Raw genomic sequence first — 22,646 nt, 5'->3', positions numbered from 1 at the left:
TCTTACAAACCCACTCCAGTCTAAAAGTCAGCATTATCAGCAAACTACTAAAAAAACAAGAACTCTAGCAGGAATATACAGTGACTGGGACGTAGCTAAACTGCTATGAATACTACTGAAGTTTAAATATGTGTTTTTATTGGTACATAAGAGCCCATTAGGACTGGAGTATTCATTATTTAAGCAGAGTAACTGATGCTGTTAGCTTTAACTGAAAATGCCTTTTCTCAAAGAGCCAGGACATGTATACAGCAACTTTCTTAATTCAATGATATATGGTTGAGTGTTGCTGCTAGTGCCCTAAGATTTAAGAACTTATCATAAAATGCCCTTGAAATTGCTCCCTGGTAGCTTGCTCATCCTTCACAAAGCGCTGTGCAAAGAGCAGAAACACGCATGTGTGTATGGTGTGAGAGAGGCACATGCACAGAGGGAGAAAGAGCTTCTAATCAACAGGACAGCAAAACCTTGATACATAGGTGCAAAAGATTCCCATGTGACCAGAAATTATTTGGCACATTCCCAGTTATTTCCCCCGTCAGACCTTCTCGAGGATTGCAATTAAAAATCATAATCTTTTTTGCATGTACAAACCTCCCCAAGGCAAGAAGCGCTATGTATTGAGTATGATTGTGATTATTTGGCAGCTATTCATAGACAACACATTAATTTATGGAAACTGGATGAAACTTGAGGAGTGCAATCATTAGGGACACACGAGAAATCTAAAGATTTCCTCAATGATACTGACCTTTTTACTACTATGATTAGGGGCAACATGAATTCTATTATCTCCTTCATCACCCCTCTTACAGTCTTTTTAGTCATTGTATACAACGATGTCATTAAACTTGCATTTTCAAAGGGATATAAAAATAACTTACTTTACAGGAATGTTTCTCAATTTTGTCTTTTCGGCAGCCTGTAAACACAAGAGGGGTGGGGGAAACAAATCATTAAGCAAGAGCCACACCAAAGCAAGCAAACATCAGCCATGGGAGCTCTTCAGCAGCAACATCCCAGGCTGTGGGACCATTCAGAGAGATAGTGCTGGGTCTGAAAGGCTCCTGTCCCAGTTTGTGATATCAGTGGAGTTTGTTTATTTTTAATGGCCACCAGTCTTTAGCAACTGCTCATTCAGGGCTGTTACTTCATTTCCCACTCTAAGGTCTGCCCCTTTGTCACAAGCTATCTGTCCCTATCAGGAGCAAGAACAACAACAGGAAAGAAATAGAGGGAAGAACGGATTCCATTTCCAAAACTGTTTTTATTCACCAGCAACAGAAAAGGGCAAGAGATGACCAAATGTTCAGATCAATTTCCTCTTGTGAAACCTTTGAGAAAACACACTCCAAATCATCTAAATGAGTAAATCTTTGGGCCCCTCGGCCTGCACCACCTCAGACATGGAGCCTGGTTCCAGTTTATTGCTGAACCCATTGATCTGTGTACAGTCCATTTATCATTCATGAAAAGAGCCAGTGATCTTCACAGTATATTAGAAGAAACAACTCAGATCATCTGTCAACGGCCCTCTTATTTCTGTTTCCCTCTCCACGGGGATTTCATCTCCTTCGATTCTTCTTGAATTAAAATGTTGCTAAGCAACACAGCTGGGGGCAGCGATGGCAGCGCCGCGCCAGTCTATCACGCCGCTTAAGCCGCTCGAGATGTTAGCGGAGACTTTTCCCTTTAATGCTTCTCTGGCATAATTATGTAATCTGAACCGACCTTGCATCCCACTCTTGTTTTGTGCAGAATAGGTAAATAATATTTTAAAGGAAGAGGGATGGAAATGTAACTGGCAGAGAAAGCTAGTGTTGTATCATTTCGGAGAATTCCTCCTGGTGTTTGCAGAACAAGGCTGTAATAGATTTAAATGTGGAAAGTGGTCAGATGGTTGGTGAGATTACAAGCACAGAGAGTAGCAAGAGGCAGAATTAAGACAACTGATCCATAAACCCATTATAGAAAGGAAAGTTTTAGTGCCTAATTACCTCTAGAGGTATTTTTACAAAGCCTGCCGACATTTAGGAGAAGGGTTATGGTGAGGAACTTTAACCTCTGCTATACTTAGAGATGGTTCCTACATAGTAAGTGTGAATAATAGTGGTTCAGAAAAATTCTCATATAAGCCCTTGACAAATTAAATCCTTTATGAAAAATTATGAACTTTTGAAACCTCTGGGATCTGCACAACTGGGTTCCAAATTTTGCCAGAATGAAGTTTCCCCTGAGCTCTACAATGGGGCTAGTTTTTCAAAATACCTGCTCTTTTGGCACTTTTGCCTCCCATCATAGCAAAGGTAATATCTGCATTTAAATCCATGAAAATCCCTAATAATGAGTTTAAAATTTGGGAGAAAGAATGAGAGCTTGGGAGAGCTTGGATGGTGCAACAGCAATCCTCTGGGTTGGCTCCCAGCTTGCAAAGAAAAATGTGTTTGTTTCATTTGGATTATATTTTCCATCTAAAGAATAAATCAACTAATGCATGATAGGAATCAATTACATTAATTGTACAGTAGGGGTGCTAAATAAAACACTTAAACCTCAGGAAATGCTCAACTTCAGATTGCACAAGTAATTGAGAAAAGCCCAAGCCTAATTATGCCTTCTTAAACAAGCTTATGATGAAATGGGGTCCCTGCCTCAACAGTGAGATAATGTGATTGTGTCTCTTTCCAGTAGTTCTCTGCAAATGCAGAGTCAGAACCATGCTATTAAGAAACTTTCTAAGTCATAAACCACACGTAACAACACAAAAATGCTTAATTTAAAATGAACTTAAACTCCACCAAAAATGGCATTTCAGTTTCCCAAACTTCCCACTAAAATCCTAGTTTCAGTGCCATCTTGCAGGAGACTAAAATTATTTTTAAAGCTCAAAAACATTCTTCCACAATGTCAGAATTTTATTTTAGACTGTAGAGTGGTATTTTCTTTGACCCTTCTATATACTGAATAGCTGGACCATAACAATTCTGAGTTCAAGCATGTGAAACCTGCATCTAAATCAAGATTTTCCCCTGAATTATTAAAAAAATCACTACACAAAAACAGGTATCAAAATACAGATAAAGAAGAGGAAACAGTAGAGAGGAGAGTGTCTAGGATCACAAGTAAATAATGATAATGCAGTTGATTTAATACAAAGTACAGCAGAATATATTCTGGAGAGCACATGCGTGATGGTGTGACCTAAACTGTTTACATGAAAGATTAAAGAAGATGAAGATATTTCAGAGAGTGAGAACTGGCAATGTCAAAGTCACAGAATATTAAAGAGCAGAGTCTGAAATGCATGTTTGATTTTTGACCACTTAGCTATGTCTATCACAACCATTTACCCTGAAAGAAAGATAGCAGTTTCAGGAAGAAAGAATTACAGATATATTTTGTTTTTTCAGAATGTGAAACTTCTAGATTTTTACATGGAGAATTGCCACCTTTTTTTTCCTTTGTTACCAGAAAATCACACTTTCCTAACTCTTAAGGCAGATGTTGGAGGAACAATGTCCTTCACACAAATGCTTGTTTATACAAAACTGAAAAACCATTACAAGTGCTTGGGTTAATCCACATGCCAGCCCAGTTTAATGCTGGAATCTCAGACAACTGGTCATTTCCTGTTACAAAGGATTCACTTTGAGTGGGATCGCGGTGATGTTAAACACAGCACACAATACGCCAGGGATTCCATCTGAGAAAGAAATGCAGGATCTGTCCTTCTGTTTTTATTTGTCTTGTAGGTGTTGCTCATTCATTTTTCAAAGCGTATTTGTTGCGATATCATGAGCATGCCCAGTGGCAGAAGATAAAGGAAGGCAAAATCAAAGTGACATTGAGTAACTCTACACATTAAGCTTTGATGAAGAAACATATTGTTTGAAAATATTTGGTGTGCAGCAGGTCTGTCAATTAGAGCTAATTATTTTTCTCTGATCAGGAAGAATGCAATCTTGTTTTAGGCAGGTTTCTTTGAAATGTACGTCTTTTATATAACTTCATTATAGGAAAATACTTCTTCCAAATTACTTCTTTTCTCAGCTGCTTAGCTATTGACTCAAATTGTCTGTGTTGAGTAGTTCTCTGCTTTGATAATTAACTTTTGATCATTACTGAATTTAGCAGCTCTAGTCAGATGTGTTCGTAGCCATCCTCCTCAACTATTTCAGTGTTCATCGCCTTTAATCTTTGAACAAAATGATCTCATTGAGCCTCCATCAGCCTTGCTACTCAGTTAATAATTCCTATTTCTCATCTTCACAACTGAGTTTGATTTGTTTTAGACTTGATGCAAGCTTTTGATTATTAATTTAAGATATCTCAAAGACAAACATGTTTTAAGAGTTATTTTTTTTATCTTATATTCCTAGGCCTTTACAAGTAAGAAATTGGTTTTAACTTCACAATGACTCCTAAACTTCATGTATTAAAAGTATTATCTAGAAACAGAGCAGGTGGGAGGTCCCTAAACCCCTATATATGTGCCCTGAGTGACAGATGCTGCTGCCAAAGATTGAAATGAAATTGGACTGGTATAATGTAATATTCAATGGGTGTTAGGAGAATTACATCATGGGACCTTTGCTAATTTTGAGCTTGAAAACATGCATTAAAATAATTTAGGATGATTAGAAAATGGAAGTCAGAGTGAACCAGACAATCATTCCGCTTTAATTTGTAATTTTCCTCTGATTTTTTTTTAACAATTATGGCCTCTGAATAATTGTGCTTCTGCTCCCTAAGACCTTATTTCAACAGCTGACTCCAGTGCTGAATAAGAAGGAAAAAGATGAGGAACGTGTGAAAAGCAGTAAGACACAGAGGCTCATCCATCAGGGAGTTTTTGCCCAGGGATGTTTTACCCTGATTCTTGTAGTTGTGATTGACTCCTACCTGTACACCTGATTTTGGTGCTACCTGTTTTACCATTAGCTGAAGAGGCACCTACACTGTGGTGTACTTTTTCTGTAGTGTGGTTTACCCATAAACTTACTTTGTTAGAAGGTATTTAATTATTACACTAAAGATTAAACATGGGCATAAGCACAAACTACTTCTAGATTGTGAACAAGGACTGCAAAATGTGAAAATGATGCTTTTATTTATCACTATCAATTACCTGACTGGCTTTTGGATGAATGAACCAGAAAAAGTATGCCAGCCAGTAAACCTTTCCTACATCACAAAGGAGAGATGAATGAACTGAAAGAGGACAGATCAAAACCAACCAAGTAAAATAGTTGGCATCTGCAAAATGCAAAACTATATTTTTGGTGAACTGTTACAGGTGAAGGTTCTGCTATCTAAAGAAAATATGTATTTTCCATTGCATTACTGAAAACCCTGAATTTCCATTGAAAACTATTTGATTTTGAGAAAGCAAGATTAGACAAAATTTTTTTTCCAAGAATGCTCCCTCACCCTCTTGATTCAGAAGCACTCAGGTTTATTTCCCAGTTTCTAACCAGCTCTGCCTGCTTGGGTGAACAGCCAAGTGACTACACAAATAAGTTTATAATCCACCACTCTTCTGTGCTGTAAGTATAGAAGAGACTTCCCAGAGACTCGATTCAACAGTACAGTAAAAACAAAGATACCTTCCACATTAGTTAAGTTTTATATATATAGTTTATATCTCCTCCTAGGTTATCATTTGTTTTGGAAATTATGTCATGCTCTTATTTATACATAATGCCTTCTCTATTATTCTAAGTAGCCAGCTGAGAACCACAACTGATTGACTATTCTGTGCTCTGATTCTCTGATGATACAATTGGTGCTAAATACAGCTGGACCTCCTCTGGAGGAGGAGAATATGGTGTGCAGTAAACAAACCATCCAGAATTGTGCTGAGAATCAGAAAGCCAAAACCCAAGGCCTGAAGGATCAGTTTGTGTGTGTATAAATATGTGTGTTGTGTTCCTCATTTTTTTATTCTTTACTTCACTGGTTACACTCTCCTCTACCTGTCCCCTAATGTCAACAGAGGAGATTGTATTTCTTTCTTGCTAATTGCCTTTGACATGAAGTTGGCAACCTTGCATTTGAGATTCTGCGTGTGATGTTCCCAGTCAGTCCCACCTCGAGGACAAAAAGGCCAATGTTACTGTATCTAGGACCAAAAACAATGGAAAAGATGCTGCCCTCCTCATGTCACAGTTTTAAAAATGAGTATTTTCCCCCCAGGATTCAAATGTGTGGAATAGTTTAGCCAAAAACCATTTTTTGTGCTATCAAGTCACCAAGCATGTGGTATCAGCAAATCAGAATGGTTCACTGAGCCCTTGCTGTGCATGAACCACAGAGAGCTCCCATCACTGCTTTGAGCAATGCAGTAACCTCCATGGCTTCACAGGGAGATGCTCAGGAGTACTTGAAATACTGCCAATTTAATTTCCATTGCTGCAGTGGAGGTTGGGTAAAACAAAAGAAAAAAAGAAAAAGAGTTTAAGTGACCAAATCTAAATCTGTCTGTCTGTGGTTTAGGAGTCACCTTCATCCTTGAGAAATGTGAACCGCCTTTAATTGAGCAACAACATGGATATATTTGGGCTTCTATCAGCAGTTTTTCCCAAAACCCTGTTTTCCATCAGTGTAATGGTGTAAATCAAAATAAGAAAGTGCGCAATAACAAATGTGGCCTCTTCCAATTCTTGAATAACTATTCTATACTTTTTTTTTTTTTTAACAGAGAAAAAAGCAACACACGCTCGGAGTGCACACTGTACTCTGAGGAGCGCTTGGCTGCTTGTGTAGACACATCTGAGCTGGTTTTAAATTAGCCAGTGTGGATACTGTGAACATTGTTGCTTTTGCCACACAGGTTTCAGTTTACTCAGTGTCTTTGGTGAACTTTACAATAGAAACTGTTACAGCTATCTGTCAGCGAGCAGCCCTGCTGCAAAGATAACTCATAACATGTTTGCTTATTTCAGGGCTTCAGTACTAATGTGCCTTGACAAAAGAGGCTTGAAACAATGTATTCCTTTCCCATAAAAATGCTCTTGATGAGAAGCTGCTTTTTGTACTAATTTTGAGGCCTCGATTCAACAAAGGAGAAATTGTAACATGACATTACAAATTCTACTGCTTCTGCAGTCCTAAGAATCATTGCAACCTATCCCAGGTGACTCTGCCTTGTCAGGGGAGTTGGACTTGATGATCTCCTGAGATCCCTTCCAACCCTGGAATTCTGTGACTGCCAAGTTAATTTAACAGTGCTAGCCAATGTCTCATAAAACCTAGCAGATATAAGTGTTCTTACACTACCAGCTATGGCAGGGAATGGAACTCTTTCTAGAGCTGGACCTGATTTTTCATTAGAATTGTTTTATTTGGAAAAGAACTATACATCCCTGGTGAAAGAAATTTGGAAAACTGTACTGAATGGTCCATGTTTAAGAAAAAAGATCCACATTGAAATTGTGGTTTGAAACATAATTTCCTGGAAATTAATTTGTTACAAATTGATCATAAATTACCAAAGCCTACTGGATGATAATCCTATTGTGAAAATAAAAAAGATCTATTGGTAACTAAAACTCAGTAATTGCCATTGTCTTATTTACTGATGATTTTTCTAAAATGTATATTTGGTTCAACCCTCCAGAAGGCTAACAAATAATACAAAAATCCATTCCTTGCTGGGTTTTACTGCATAGCTGTACTTCATCATGTTAATCACATGATTAAAAATTGAAGAGGCAAAAGAAACATAGAAAAGGTCAAGAATCCTTTATAAGAGAAACAAGAAGTTTTTCCCAAACTTCCTTCACGGAATAAGCAGCAAAAGGCTTGTTTCAAAGGATATCCTGTGACCTTACTGTCCAGCTGCAGACAGTCACCACAGTCTGAGTATTGTTCAGTTTCACAGTTCTAGCAGGAGAACCATCTTTTGTATCCCTGGAACTTATCTGAAGAGTGCTGATATTTTGTGGTCTTGCTATTAAGGTCTCCCTCTCTGTACGAGGTGTAGTTTTAGAGTGCAGTGCCTGATTGTTACTTTTGCAAAGTTCACTTGCTCTGCCACAATGGACAGGCAGACACCTCAACATATAGCCCCTTGTACCCCTGCTCATTTGCACTTTATGCCCTTAGGTTTCCCTTTGTGATAAAGGCCTTTATTCACTTCTTTGGGAATCCAACCTATCCTTAGTCTTCTCCTACTTTAAGTAAATGAATAGTTTCCTAAGGGCAGAGTCACAGTGTCAGCAGTGGCAGTGAACTGATGTTGCTGCTATTCATGCTGCCCATTTATTTCCTGTGCAGGAAATAAAGACTTTGAGGATTTTAATTTATACTGAACATTACATCTATACTGAATGTTAAATGTATTACAAGCAGACAACAGAGGTAAACACATGTGAAATAACTCTTTGCTAACCTTGCTCTGGTTTAGTACATTGCTCAGATGACTTAGCCTATTACTAAATTGCACAGTTCCAAAAATTAGACTTAATAGTATTGCCATGAAGTTGGGCATTTTGAAAAGCAAGCACACTGTCCGTGAGAACACCCTGCTGAAATCAATTTCACTGTCACACTTTGGTCCTGACCTGTCTCTGTGGGCAGGGAGACGTCTTCTGGGAAGATTGATCCTGCCAGCACAGAATAGAGCACCTACAACCCCAGCAAACCTTGCAGTGGCAGATGAATTCATCCTAAGAAAAATTAAGGTGTTTAGCTTTCATTACTGTTCTCTTTCTGGAATACCTCCAGGAGAGATCAGCTTTCACTTCTCTCCTTATTCTGGCTGACAGAGGCTAATTACTGGATTTATCATGCCCTTTCCAGCACCTACTTTATGGCTTTTCTGGTCACCTATGAGTCCCTCCTTCAGCCTTTTGCTCCCTGTCTCAAACCCAGCACTAGCACTATCCTCTATCAGTGTAAAAAACTCCCAGGAATTCAGATTTTGAAGTTCATAGACAGTTGCTTAGGCTTTTACAGAAGAGCAGCGCTGCAGATGGCCAGTGTAAGAAAACCAGACACTTTCTTCACCAAAATGCTCCATGAGACATTCATGATAAAAATCCCACTCTCCTTCTGAGGAGAAAAGGGAGATAAATGTGTCCTATGTGGTCAGATTAGTGAGTGTTGAGCACTGAGATGGCCTGAAGGTATCACAGACTTCAGATTTATTTTACAGGACAGTATGGCCAAGGCTGGCTTTTCTCTTAGCAACAACAATGCTGGGGTTGATCAATTCTCTCACCTGCTGCTGCCTCTGCTTCATTGCCAAAACACTACAGGGCTTTTGCATAAGTAGCATATATAGCAAGAGGCTCTTGCAAAATATATTTTCCTCATGCTTATAATAAAGACTCCTTTAAAAAAATTGTGTGCAACCATGCACACACACACAGAGTACATGGCCCATGCTGTGGACTGAAAGCCTCCTCTCCCCCTTCTCTCCCAACCCCAAAAGGCTGGCAAATCTCCAGCATCAGGTTCTTATGGCTGTACTGAGGAATGACCTCTTTTTTTAAGTAGTGACAGAGGCATCAGGGGTTCTAAGGCTTCTCTCTCACAGGAATTATGTCTGACAGTGGGGCTGACAGAGCTTGGTAGCCTCAGGCTGGTGGCAGAAGTGAACTCAAGAGCAGCCCCTGTTAGAGTGCTGGGGGATTATGGAGTGGCTGCTTACTTGTGGGGAAGAAAGGAGAAGGCTTCTTGAAGATGTACATGTAAAACTTTCCAGCTAAGGCATGTAATTCCCACTTCCTGCCAGCATTTCTTTTCCTCTGTTTTTTTCTTTATGTGGTGGAGGGTTTTTGACACTGAGCTGCCAGTGTCAAGCCATGGAAACTACTGGAAAAGGTGAAGCAGTGGGAGGGATGGAGTTCCTCCAGCTCCTGTGCAGGTGCTGCCCCAGAGCCCAGGCAAGAGCACAGCTGCAAGCTCCAGGGGCAAAGTCCTTCCTGCTCTGTACTCCTGTGCACTCCACAGCAACCATTTTTTCTGGTTGCATTAATCCCCTTCCTCACTGATGGACGACCTCCACAGCAACAACACATGTGAAAAAATTGCATGTGATTCTGTGAATCTGAACAAGTGAAAAGCTTTTGCTAACACTTTGTGTTTTAGTGGTGTGCTATGCTTTTTGCAGACAGCTCAGCCCAGATCTCAGGGTGGCTACTGAAAGCTTCTGCTGATAATAAACAAATGATATGAACCTACATCATTACCATGTGTTATAACCTTAGATACATCAGCCATCAAATCTCTTAGCACCAAAGATTTGCCTAATACAAGCTGGAGTATTAACTCACAGCTGAGATATTGTTGTTTCATCCAGTGTCGTGCACAATAAAATAATTTGAATAACAATTAAAATGGACTGAGTTAGCAAGAAGGGACATATATCCATGAAAGGATTTTTCATGGTTAGAGACTGACAAGGTTGGAGAATGACTGTATTATCCTAATTGCTTCTGTTTTCATTAATGGCTAAATGAAAACATTTCCCTACAATTATAAAGCATGACTGCAAATCTTCAACACTGGAATGTGTGTTCTTTATCAAACACACACTGCTGTGGCTATAACTGATGCTGCACCACTCTGGGATTTCAATGGAACCCAATGACAGATAAACTGTTTACATTAAAAGACTCTATCAAAGTTATTTTGCACCTAGTTTCTTCCTAATCCATCTGATTTTTCTATAGCTTTGACAAGATGACCTCTCTCACTGTGTGTGCAGTATTGATGTCATTACTGAAGAGCTGTTCTTCAGCCTTTCTGCTGATAACAAAGTAAATGGAAATGTAGAGAAACCTTGGAGAGGTAAACAGCTTGTTCAGGATCCAGCTAAAAAATGGGAAAAAATACAACAGGTAAGGATATATTGTCACAAAGAACGTGATCACTGTTGCACTTTAAAAAATGTTTACATGATACAATGAAGTCATACTATGCCTTAGAACTTAATTCTAAAAAATTGAACTTGAATAAAGGCATTGAAAGCTCAGCATGTATTATAAGAATTCGAAGCTCAGCCTATGGCTGATTACCTTTTAAGGCTCAGCTAAAAAGTCAAACATTTTGAATTCAATTACCTAATACTAACCTAGCAAAAATAATTATGTTTATGTAAAATACAAACAATAGAGGAGGGCCATGGATTACATGCATGTCTTGTGTTTCTAGGGTTTTCAGAAAAGTGGCAATCACTAAGGGGAGAAGAAAAAAAATCAAGTAGAGAAGAAAAATATCTTATTGATTTGTTCTGCCAAAACCACTATATACATGAAATACTGAAAATGGAGCAGGTCTGTAACTAGTATCAAAGTTTCTTTGGTTCAAAAACACACAGAACCCTAGCAATGTGCTTTAAATTAAGTACACATTTAAAAGGTTAACAGGACTATTCCTTAGGCAGAAGAACAAAGAGGAGCTGGTAAAAGAAAATTGGGTACACTACAGCTACTTAAAATACTGTATCCAGGCACAACTCATTTGGATGCCTTTGAGCTCAAAGCTTATTTGAATTATACAGAGGTGTTTTAAAGAACAAAAATACTAACCTGTGTTTTATCTAAGCTCTTTCAGCTGAACTGAGCTACTAATTAAAAATCTTCACTACTCTTCCTAATTTCTGATGTATGTTTTTAACAGAGTAATAAAGCTATCTAAAAAGCTGTGTCCTTCCTCAGAGAAGAGTGTTAACATTAGAATCTCTGAAATGCCTTGTCATCTCCTGGTTTACTAATAGCATGTCTGTCATCTGCCTTGATTGTAGCTCTTGTAGCCAGCCTGAACATCCTGTGCCACACTGAACACAATACTGATGCATGTGCCAATTGACAACACCAAGAGAGTTCACAATCCAGGCAATGCTTACATGTAACAGTACCTCTCAAATAATACATTAAACAGATGTGTACCTGATATTATAAATATGTGACATAAAAATCTATTGGGTTGGTCGGTGTACATATTAAAAAACCATTCAAGTAGGTCAAATTGTGGATAACTTAAAACTTTAAAGACAGCAATTTTAATAAAACTGTCAATACAATTTTCTTTGTAAAAACATTTGACACTGATTATGCTGCTTATATTGAAAGAGAAACACAAGGTCTATATCTTTAGATCTTTTATTGAACTGTGAGCGCAGCATCAATAACTGCTTCTCAGCTGTAAATGAAAATTGATTCCAGATCTAACCCATCGTTTTCTGTGTGTCTTTAATCCCAAATCACCCACAATGAGACGTGAGAATCAGCATTTTGTCTATGGGACAAAGCATGTGTGACATGGCCAGCTCCACAGGGTCTGCACTGGAGGCACTGTGGTTGTGCTTACACGTGGAGGTGCAGGTGGGTAAATGCAGGTGGGTAAATGCAGCCCCTCACTGCTGCACCAGAGGGTGGTGACAGGAGTTTGCAGCTGGGGTGCAGTCATTGTAACTTGTCCCACTCTCTGCTGCAATGACCTAAATGCTCCAAAGCTTTACAGATCTGAAATCTGAGGGCACCCACAATGAACATCTCACTGGGACTCCTGCAGGTCGCAGCCCAAAGAAATTCACTCAACAAGTTCTGCATCAAGCCCACAGCTGCCAGAAGGCTAAAAGGAAAAGAACCTACAAAGTTTCCAAGCAATTTGAAGCAGTTTGGCACTAGGAGGTTAAATTTCCAGTCAGCTCTCAGCTGCTGAAGCTTCTTAAGCCCTGTGGGGTGAAATTAAAGTGTACAGTCTCCTTCATCATTTTCTTGGAGATAGGTTGCTAGGCCATCATCATGTGTGCCTTAAGCAAAATAAATATAACACTTACATTAAGGAGGGTTCTCCAAATCATGTTTATAACTCTTAGGAGCAATTTCTAGTTATTCAAAATTCTGTTTGACATGGGAATGCCAAAACTGGGCAGCACAATCAGTAACATGCTGATGCTATCTGTAGAATAAATACCTTCCATTGACTTCAACCTGGTAGTTCCTATCCTATCCAGAAATGAAGCTCAACTTCTCAGTTACAGGACTGACTGGAGCTATTGTGTGGTTGTGCTTCTCCTCAGCAGTGGGGAGAAAAGGAAGATCTGTAACAGCTGAAACAGTACAAGGCCCACAGACACCTGAGTAAATGCAATACAGCTCATAAATAAGGGTGCTCATTCATAGGAGTGAGGGAGCAAAACAGAAGAGCATTGTTTCTTGCAGCCATCTTCCACCTTGACAAATGGACTACTGCTAGTCTCAGAACACAGGCTGATAGATCAAACTCTCCCCACATTCTACAGATTTTCTCTAAAAGTTGCTTTCCAAGTACAGTTATGGATCAGTGTCACTACTGTCCTGTAAAAATTGAAGGGTCCATAGCAATTCTCAGAGGAGAAATCCTAGGGCTCCCTGCTGACCACTGTTTCAAAGAATTTTGATTCCTTACAATTAGAGGAGAAATAAAGGAAACAAACTTGATTTTTATGTATTGTGTTGGGGGTTTTTGAATAAAAGTGAGTAAATGCCAGCTCATGCTTTGCACTGGCTGCAGGCTTATAGCCGAAAAAAATCATAAAGACTGTAAAGACAGTGATTCCATTTCCTTATAGAAATGCTGCTTAAACTTTGAGAATGGTTTTGAGCTAAGAGTTTTAATCTTTTCTCTCCCTGCCAGAATGAGCACATGTGTACACCTGAATAACAATGGTCACTTGACTGCAAAATATTTATGTTGAAAAAGCCCTTGAAGTTACTTTTTTGTTGTTCATGTGTTTGACCAGTGGGTTAGATCAACCTTTCTTCCAATTTCCAATCCCCTGTCCTTAAAGACAGAGGCATTGGAAATTGGATGTGGCAGAGGCTGCTGAAGGGTAATGAATGAGAGATGCAGAAGAGTCCTGATGCTCAGCATTGCAAGGCCTTAGCCTGACAAAAATATAAAGGCAAACACTTACAGTCATTAATTCAGGAAACCCAAATTCCTGAATGAGGAATGTATAATTACTGAGTGAGCTGTATAATTTTTTCTACACTCTATTTGTAAAACAAATAAAAGAGATGCAACCATACAAATGTGGGGTACACAGGAAAGCTGAAGGTTCCCTTGAAGCACAGGGCATTTAAGAAATGTTCTCAGTGTGCAGTTGTGTCCAGTTACTTTATTTGGAACCCCTAAGGATACAGCTCAGTTAACAGGTGACACCAAATTGGGCAATCAGTGGTGGGCTTGGTCGTGCTCAGTTAAGAGTTGGATTTGATGATCTTAGAAGATACTTTCTAAGTGAAATGATTGTGTCAGAAAAACTTTAAAAAATTTCTAAGTAATACAAAATGTTGAGAAACTCCATGAGTGGTCCCTGTGGTGCTCTCTTGTTTGTCTGCAGCCTTTGCTGTGAATGTATTCTGGGAAGACACAAAGAGGAGCTTTGGAGCAGTCTGAGGCTCCCTGCAGCTGGGACACATCCCCACCACAGAGGGGCCCAGACTGCAGCCCCTGTGAGCAGCAGGGACACTGCTCACCCACAGATGCTGCCTGGGGAGAGGCACGTCCCACCCTGACAGCAAGGAGGGCTCCAGAGCTGTCAGGATCCCTCTGCACTGGGAGCTCTTTCCTGCTTGGGATTAACACCAGAGATGACATCTGCTCAAGTCAGTGAGGGATTTTCATTTGATGTCAGCAGACACTGGTCCAGGCCTTTGCTTCTCCATTCACCAGTGATAAGGGTTTTCATCCTGGCAGTATAAACTGTGTAAACTCTGTAAATTCTGCTCAAGTCACTAGAAAACTGTTACTGTGGGAAAACAACAGTAACTGCTACCTGACAATGTATTTCCATTTCTGTATTTTAGGCATCTCAGGATCACAGTGTCATTTTACAGGACCATTTGGGCAAGTTTGCAAACCTGATGGTGTCATCAGTTACCATGTCTGCACAACACTGCATTGCACAAGGAGTTTGATCCTTTGGCTTCAGAAGACATTGAGAGTCTTACCAGTGCTAAAAAATACTGACTTGCATGACTAAGGGGTCAACTTTCACCAGAAGGTAAATCTTTCCTGTCATGACCCTAAAGAATGGATGAGGTAGGCTGAGGGAGAACATTTAGGTGGTTTAAAAATAAATAAGAAAGAACGATTGGCCTATAATTAACATTTCTCAGACTGAACAGATGATCTTAGGCTGAGTTATAGCATTACCTGTCTCTCTACTGCAGACATTTAAACATTTAAGCCCATTGCATATATAAAATAAAATGAAGGATGAATTGAACACAAAGTTTCATTTTTTTCTGATAAGAATGTTGAGAATATGAATTTCACCAGCTTTCTCTCCCAGCATTATCCATAAATATTTATAAAGTGGGAAGGATAGAGAATGACATGAGCCAGTTTTATGAAAATGATTCTTCATTAATAGTCCAAGTATGTGGAGAAATTTAGGTATTGATTTAGAGCTACATGCTGAGGGTTTTCCCTTTCACAAATGGGAGTCACTGGATAACTGTGGATTCCCAACCCTTTACTCTCTGACTGGAACAAAAACTTACAGATCAAATTTTCTTGTGTGGACTTGTATAAGTGGATTGCAAAGTGCAAACAAACTCTGTAGTTGTGTTGGTGCTCTTATGCCCTTTTTACATAGACTTCCAAAAAGATCATCAGTTCAGAAAATGGGTGCAAAGCAAGGGGAGGCTGTTCCACAGTTAGCTTGGCACAATGAAGAACAGAGATTCAGAACACACTGGCTGTTCCTGAGTGATGCTGCATGTGATCTCTAATTCAAAGGCTAATAAGTCATATTTTGGTTTAGTTTAATCCACTTCACAAAGTTAACCAGGAAAACTGAAATACATTCCTGTTTGAGATTGTTTCCTCTGAGAAAGAAACAAACAAGGTTTAAGGTAATGGATTCTGCAGCACACCAAAATGCTTTTCATGCAAATACAGTATGTTAACACACAAACAGATCCAAACAATGAAATAACTTTGTTAGTTTAAATGGTATATACACTTATATTAGATGTATTTACCTGTTCATTATCATCTTCATCACTGCTGAGTTTTAGATCATCCTCAAGCATTCTAAAAAAAAGGAGAAACAATACAGAATTACATGTAATGAATTAACTTTATGTACAATGGGCCAAATCTACACCTCAGCAAAGTCAAAGGAAAAACTCTCAGTTCAACAACAGCAAAATCAGATCTGAGGTAAGTAAACTGTTGAATAGTCCATGTGTATATGTATTAGTGCTTCTGTATGATTCTAGGGAAGAATAAATGACTTTCAGACTAATCCATCATGAAGTTTGGCAGTCAGCTGCTCGTTCATGTCCTCTTTTATTTCCACATTGTCTCATAGGAATTAGTCCATACACACCTACAAATGTTTCTAAATCAGAAGAGAAATTCAGCTCTGAGACTGCTAAAACTGGAGAAAAAGTTGTCCATGTTTCATTTTCAGTTTGGGGCACCACCAATTTCCTTTCTGGTACCTTATCAAACTGAGAATGCAAAGTGGGTAATAGCAAGAAGAGGAGGTGCTTGTTTGAGGTTTGATGGGACCTCACAGTTGTTAGTGTCCAAAGGCAGACCAAACATTTTCCAAGCTGGGAACCTGCCAGTTCATACCCCCATTTTTGTTTATTTATTTACATTTTAATACAGGAAAATCTCACAGGCCTGCACCCTGGCCTTGGTTAAGGGGGAAGGAAGCTTCTAGAAAATGTCACTGTCCCTATGCCTCCTTTGGCAAAAGAGTGGAATTGAAAAGTACTGTATTTACACTCAGATGATTTCTTTCAATCCAAGACTTGGGTACAAGAAAATACACGGGGTAAGAAACCATTTATCTGCTGCTACAGAGGCAGAAAAGGTTTCTCATTTGGGGATCTCTCTACCTAGAGAGACGAGCAGTCACCAAATAAGCTCCTGTATAGCTTCCCATATATTCATGCTTTTATCTGAGCTGATAGGCACACTTCTACTTCACACCCATCTTTTCACCTTGACAAATTGTCTTATCATGGGATGAATGAATTGGCACATCACCCCTGACCTGCTGCAGCAGCCATTAAAATAGCAGATCTCCCTTTCTGCCAGCCCCAGCTCCTTTACCCATAGCAGGAGTCTTGCAAATTGCAATTATTGTTTCCTTTTTGCCTTGATGGGCCTGAAGTCTATGATTTTTTTATTGTTAGTCTTTAAATAACTCTAGCAATCAATGGATGTTCTGTTAGGATGGGATTTTTTGTTTGAAGACTACCAGTAAATCATGGAAGCCTCCTGACACATGGAATTTTAAAGAGGGGACAATAATCCCAATGTGGAAATTTTGTAATATTTGAAGCCCTGTTGGTGCCCTTAAAAACAAAAAGTGAAGGAGATCTTTAAACTGGTTTGTGAGTCATCTGTCTTCTGGTGACCTCTGTTGTCGGGCAACCCAGTGGTTACAAAGTACCTGGACACATAACTACCAGTCATTAGCATCCTGATAAATGGCCAATGCCTCCCTGTAATATGTGAACCCATAAAAGTACAACTGCAGCATGGATTAAAAAAGAAATCTTCTAAAAGTTAATACTGGTGAGGGTTCGACCTTGTCTGGATGCCAGGTGCCCACCAAAGTTGCTCTATCTTGCCTCTCTTCATCTGGACAGGAGAGAGAAAATGTAACAGCAGGCTTGTGGGTTGAGAAAAGGACAGGGAGAGATCACTCAGCAATTACTGTCATGGGCAAAGCAGACTTGATTTGGGGAAATCAATTAGAAGTATTGCCAATGAAATCAGAGTAGGACAATGAGAAATAAAACCAAATGATAAAACACCTTTCCTCCACCCTTCCCTTCTTCCTGGGGCGGACTTCACTGACAATTTTCTCTGCCTCCCCCCTCACAGTGGTGCAGGGGAATGGGGATTATGGTCAGTTCATTGCACATTGTCTCTGCAGGTTCTTCCTCCTCAGGGGAAGGACTCCTCCCATGTTCCCCCTCTTCTTCCAGCATAGGGTCCCTCCTGCAGCAACCACCCCTCAGCAACTTCATCAACTCAGCCTTCCTACAGATTGCAGCTCTTCAGGAACCATTCCAGAGTGTAGGTACATGCTCCAGCACAGGCTGCTCCAGTGTGGGTCCCCCATGGGGTCACAAATCCTGGCAGCCAACCTGCTCCAGCGTGGGCTTCTCTCTCTACCAGGACACCTGCACAGTCTTCCCATGGGTCACAGCCTCCTTTGGGAAGAGGAGCCTCCTGCTCTGGCATGGGCTCCTCCCCGGGCTGCAGCTGGATCCTGCTGCCAGGACCCCCCTGTGCTGCAGGGCACAGCTGCCTCTCCACGGGCAGCACCAGGGGCTGCAGGGGAACCCCTGCTCGGGCACCTGGGGCACCTCCTGCCCCTCCTGCACTGCCCTGCCTGTCTGCAGGGCTGCTCCTCTCACAGACTCCGACTCCTCTCTTGCAGCTGCTGTTGCACAGCAGGTTTTTCCCTTTCTGCAATCTGTTATGCCCGAGGCACTGCCACAGTCAGGGCTGGGCTCAGCCTGGCTGGTGGCAGGTCCATCCTGGAGGTTGGCATTGGCTCTGGTGGCAATGGGGGAAGCTTCCAGCAGCTTCTCACAGAAGGCATCCCCATGCCCCCCCTGCTACCCAAACCTTGCCATTCAAACCCAATGCTCAATTTTTCAGGGATTATTAATCTTTAGAGGCCTGGACTTTGGCGATGAACAGAAACTTTTAATGCTGTTTATCTAGCAGACACATTCATTTGTTTCCCCAGAGCCATTACTTGCTGTGCCATTCTCAATGTATCGCTGTGCCTTGATCTATCCACAGTCCCTGATTGTTATCTGCAAGTCTCATTACACCAGAAGGACAATACCCCCAGGAAACCAAGACCATTTTCATACAGGACTATATCATTCTGACTCTTAACTCTAATTCAATCCTACACTCCTGCTTTTAAACCTACATTTCACTTTAATGTGTAAATTATCCACTGCTTTAAAGAATCACTGCTAGATAATGCATTCTATTGTTATTTTTAATGCAGATTTAAGTGGATATAATGCAAAGATCTTTTCATGAATGAAACCCAAAGGGTGGTATGTTTTCTTTCTTTCAGCTGTTTGGTGGTTTTTTTTGGTTTTTTTTTTCATTTTTTACGTGTTAAATTCTTTTTTGACATACCCTGGTAGAAATAAACCAAGAAGGACAAAAGAAATTCCATATTGGATAAATGGAAAGAACAAAGAAGAAAACATAAAAAAGATAAATGGATGCACTTACTAAACTAACCCCACAGCCATCTGAAATGGTTGATTAATAACTGTCCTCATACAGCCTATACTGCAGATACTTTCTAACAAGTACACTAAGCACAAGACATGTTTATTGAATATTGAAAAATATAAAATTGATATAAAACATGATTAGTAGGAAGGACAACTGTTAGAGTTGGTTTCAGAGAAACTAAATTTGCAGGATTTATGAGTTCCCTTCAAGAGACTAATAGATGTTTAGACAACTAGAGAGAGGAAAAAAATTGGATTTTGGCATTTCTTTAGCAGTTCCAAGCTTATCACATGGGGTATATAATTCTTCTTAGTCCATTCTGCTAAATGAAGAATATGTCATCCCATTCAGTTCCAAAACTCAAAGCTTAAACAACTAAACCAACTAGCTTCTAAAATGCATCACACTCTTCTGGCAGATGGAATAATTAAAGAGAAACTGAGTATAGTATTAACCAGAAATAAATGGTAGCCAGAGAAGTGAGGAAATAAATTAGAAATACACACCACATGCAAATGTAGAATGCTGAACATTTCAAATAACCTGCTCCCAGAGAATATTGGTTAGAAAAAGTAATATTTTACAGAACACAAAGGACTAGATGGTGTTCCACAATTTTAAAATGTGCTTAATATTCTGAAGACATGGGTCACAGTAGCTTGTACAGTTTAATGTTTCCATTAACTCTCATTTATAAGCAAGTACCATCTGATTGCACTCAAAGCTCAATAAGGACTTTTTAAGATTGCCAGCAACCTTAATTCAAGGTGACTATTTCACTATCATATCTAGAAAGGTATTTTAGCTTCAAAGCCTTGAGACAGAAGAGCTCTGTATCTACAGCTCTCCAAAACACTGTCTGGATGGTCTGAACGTGAAATGAGGCACTCTTGAGTGAGAGGTCCCTCTAAATACCCACATGATCTATTCTGCTCTGTGTAATTGTTCACCTCAGAAGCACCCAGACTGGAGATTACAGAGTGTATTTGTTATTAAGATCAGGACAGCTATTAATAAAGGCCAATTTGGAGGCTATGTTAAAATTACAATGAATGCTGCCAATGAGGGCAAATCAAAGAAAAAAACTGCCTGTATCAGAAAGCTACCTCCAGGGGTGTTATGAATTCATTTTATTTCCTATTCTTCTCTGACCCAGCTGACATTATTATTGAATATACATGTACTTGTTTGTCTTTTCATCCATAGCTAATGCAAAACACCACTTTAGGGAAAGAATAGGATTAAGTAGGATTTTTTATTTCATTATTAGAGCAATGCCATTTACTATAACAGTTGAAGTTGTGTCAGCACATTTATTATAATCTACAATTTTCAGAGGTTTGTAATTTGGAATGTGAAATTATTGCAAAGCAGAAATGTTGGGACAAAGCAACACATTTATCTGTGGTGTAAGTAGGGGCAATCGCATTGACTGACTACAATACCCACTTCCTTCAGGGATGAATTTGCTCCCAAAGCAGATTGTTCCTACTTTACAAATTTAGCTAGACAAATGGCTGAACAAGGGCTTTATTAGGATGGGTTCTGTAAAAGTCACACTAAGAAATAGTAAGAACATGAACATTGAAATGGGACTTGTAGCCCATCCTGACTTTTGAGTTCAGTGGATGTTTTGTGCACACCAGACCTGCTGATTTGGGATCCTCTCACCAAGCAGGTGAGAGTTTGGAGTTTGGAGACATGAAATAATTCACTCCCTGAAAAAACACTACCACAGTATTACTCTATTTCAGTTACTTTTACAGAAGACTCTGAACTTCTTAAAGGAGGATTTTCACTACATTTTTTTAAAATGTATAGTATATTTAAATGCTTTTAACAAATAAATAAGGTCCTGATTGCTGGTAGACTTCTGGGAATGCTGCATTTCTTCCTGCTCTGGTTGTGGAGGGCTGGGATGAGAATTTGCTGTGTTTATAACATGTTTGGTGATACAGCCTCCTTAAGGAGGAGCATTTAAAAGGCAGCATGGATAGGATAAGGTTCTGCATGTCTAATTTGCTCTGGGATCAGCTCACCACTGCACTGGGGCTCACTCCAATGTGAAAAAAGCCTTGTGGGAATGAAAAGGATAGAGGAAAGGAAGAGGGTGTTGCAAGCAGACAGCCAAGGGAATACTGGGCAATTCCCTAATCCTGAGCTGCCCAGAAAATTAACTCACTCATGTCAAACCAAACCTGTACAAAATGCATATCCCATCTGAGTCACATCACAGCAAACACATTCTGCAGGAAGGAGGACAGGCAGTGGTGTTAACCAGATGTACAGACATGCCATTCTTTTCTTGCCAGGTTTGTAACTATGGTAAAATGGGAATGCATTTGTAAGATTTCTGTGCTACAACTAGTTATTCCATTTGATATTAAAGAGAGAGCTTAGACTGCTATAGCAAGTTTCAAACTTGTGAAACTTATTAAGACTTGATCCAGAAGAGGCAGGAATCTAATAAATGTCTTTGGGGTGAAAAAGGTAGTACACTGCAGCCTGAGTTATGAAGGGCTTGTCGCTCCTGTTTGCAGCAATATTCCTGCAGAGGGAACACGGTCCATGCAAATAGTGACTAGCACTGAGATGTACCTTTTCTACCCCTGAACTTGCATGGAAATAAGGCCATCAGTTCAACACAATCTCTGCTGGTTTACCCCATGGACTTCATACCCAACTTGTTTTTCATTTTCCTAGTGCATTTCTCTGTAGTATATAAGGCTTCTCCAAGAGTGGTAACTCAAAAGGTATCATGCAAATGACAAACTGTATAATGGAATTCAGATGTATTTCAAGAATGTGTTGCAAACACTGGAGCACAATTTTATCATTTATCAAGGGGGAAGAAGGGGGCCTATGTGTGTGAAAACATCTAACAATAGATTTCCCCAGAGAAGTTCATAATACAGTGAACAAAAAACTGAGGAAATGAAAATAAACGGTAGAGTAATTCCAAAGGAAAAAAGAAGATCTTTTGTTTTAAAACATCCCATCAATAAATCTTGAAACCTTATATTCATTCTTTTTCTGAAATGTGCAAGTCATCCTTACATTATTTCCTCTGAGATACTGTAAGTTATGGTAAAAGAAAATCTCAGAAGATTAAATGGAATTTACAAGCACCATTTACCTTAATAGTCAGGACCATTTGTCCAGCAATTTTATACATACTTAAATATAATTTATTAATTTTCCCTTCTCCTCATCCACCGTTTTCTTTCATTACATTTTTGTCAATGATGAAGTCAGTCTTGCAAACTGTTACTCACAGAAGTAACTTCTGCTCATTAAAGCAGTTTCAGTGGCCTCAATAGGGCTAATTTGCTTAAGGTATAGATCAACTCCTCAGCCCATGGCCTTAAATCATCTCCCCTCAGAAAGGACTAAAGTCAAGT

General features: G+C 39.6%; 1 protein-coding gene across 5 annotated transcripts in view; it reads right to left on the bottom strand.

The window, feature by feature from the left end:
- Positions 1-22,646, bottom strand: part of AFF2 (AF4/FMR2 family member 2) — a 359,269-nt gene that overhangs the window by 78,377 nt on the left and 258,246 nt on the right. For all 5 annotated transcript variants that reach the window (XM_039717485.1, XM_039717481.1, XM_039717484.1 and 2 more), the window contains exons 8-9: positions 15,987-16,038; positions 885-922 (exon numbers count right to left, since the gene is read on the bottom strand). In XM_039717485.1, the coding sequence (XP_039573419.1) occupies positions 885-922; positions 15,987-16,038 (90 nt within the window). The remainder of the gene's footprint in view (positions 1-884; positions 923-15,986; positions 16,039-22,646) is intronic.

This window comes from Passer montanus, unplaced genomic scaffold (genome assembly GCF_014805655.1).
Source record: "Passer montanus isolate IOZ18808 unplaced genomic scaffold, ASM1480565v1 scaffold38, whole genome shotgun sequence".
Lineage (NCBI taxonomy): Eukaryota > Metazoa > Chordata > Aves > Passeriformes > Passeridae > Passer > Passer montanus.
Note: the sequence above shows the minus strand (reverse complement) of the source record. Positions and strands in the feature narration are given on the sequence as shown.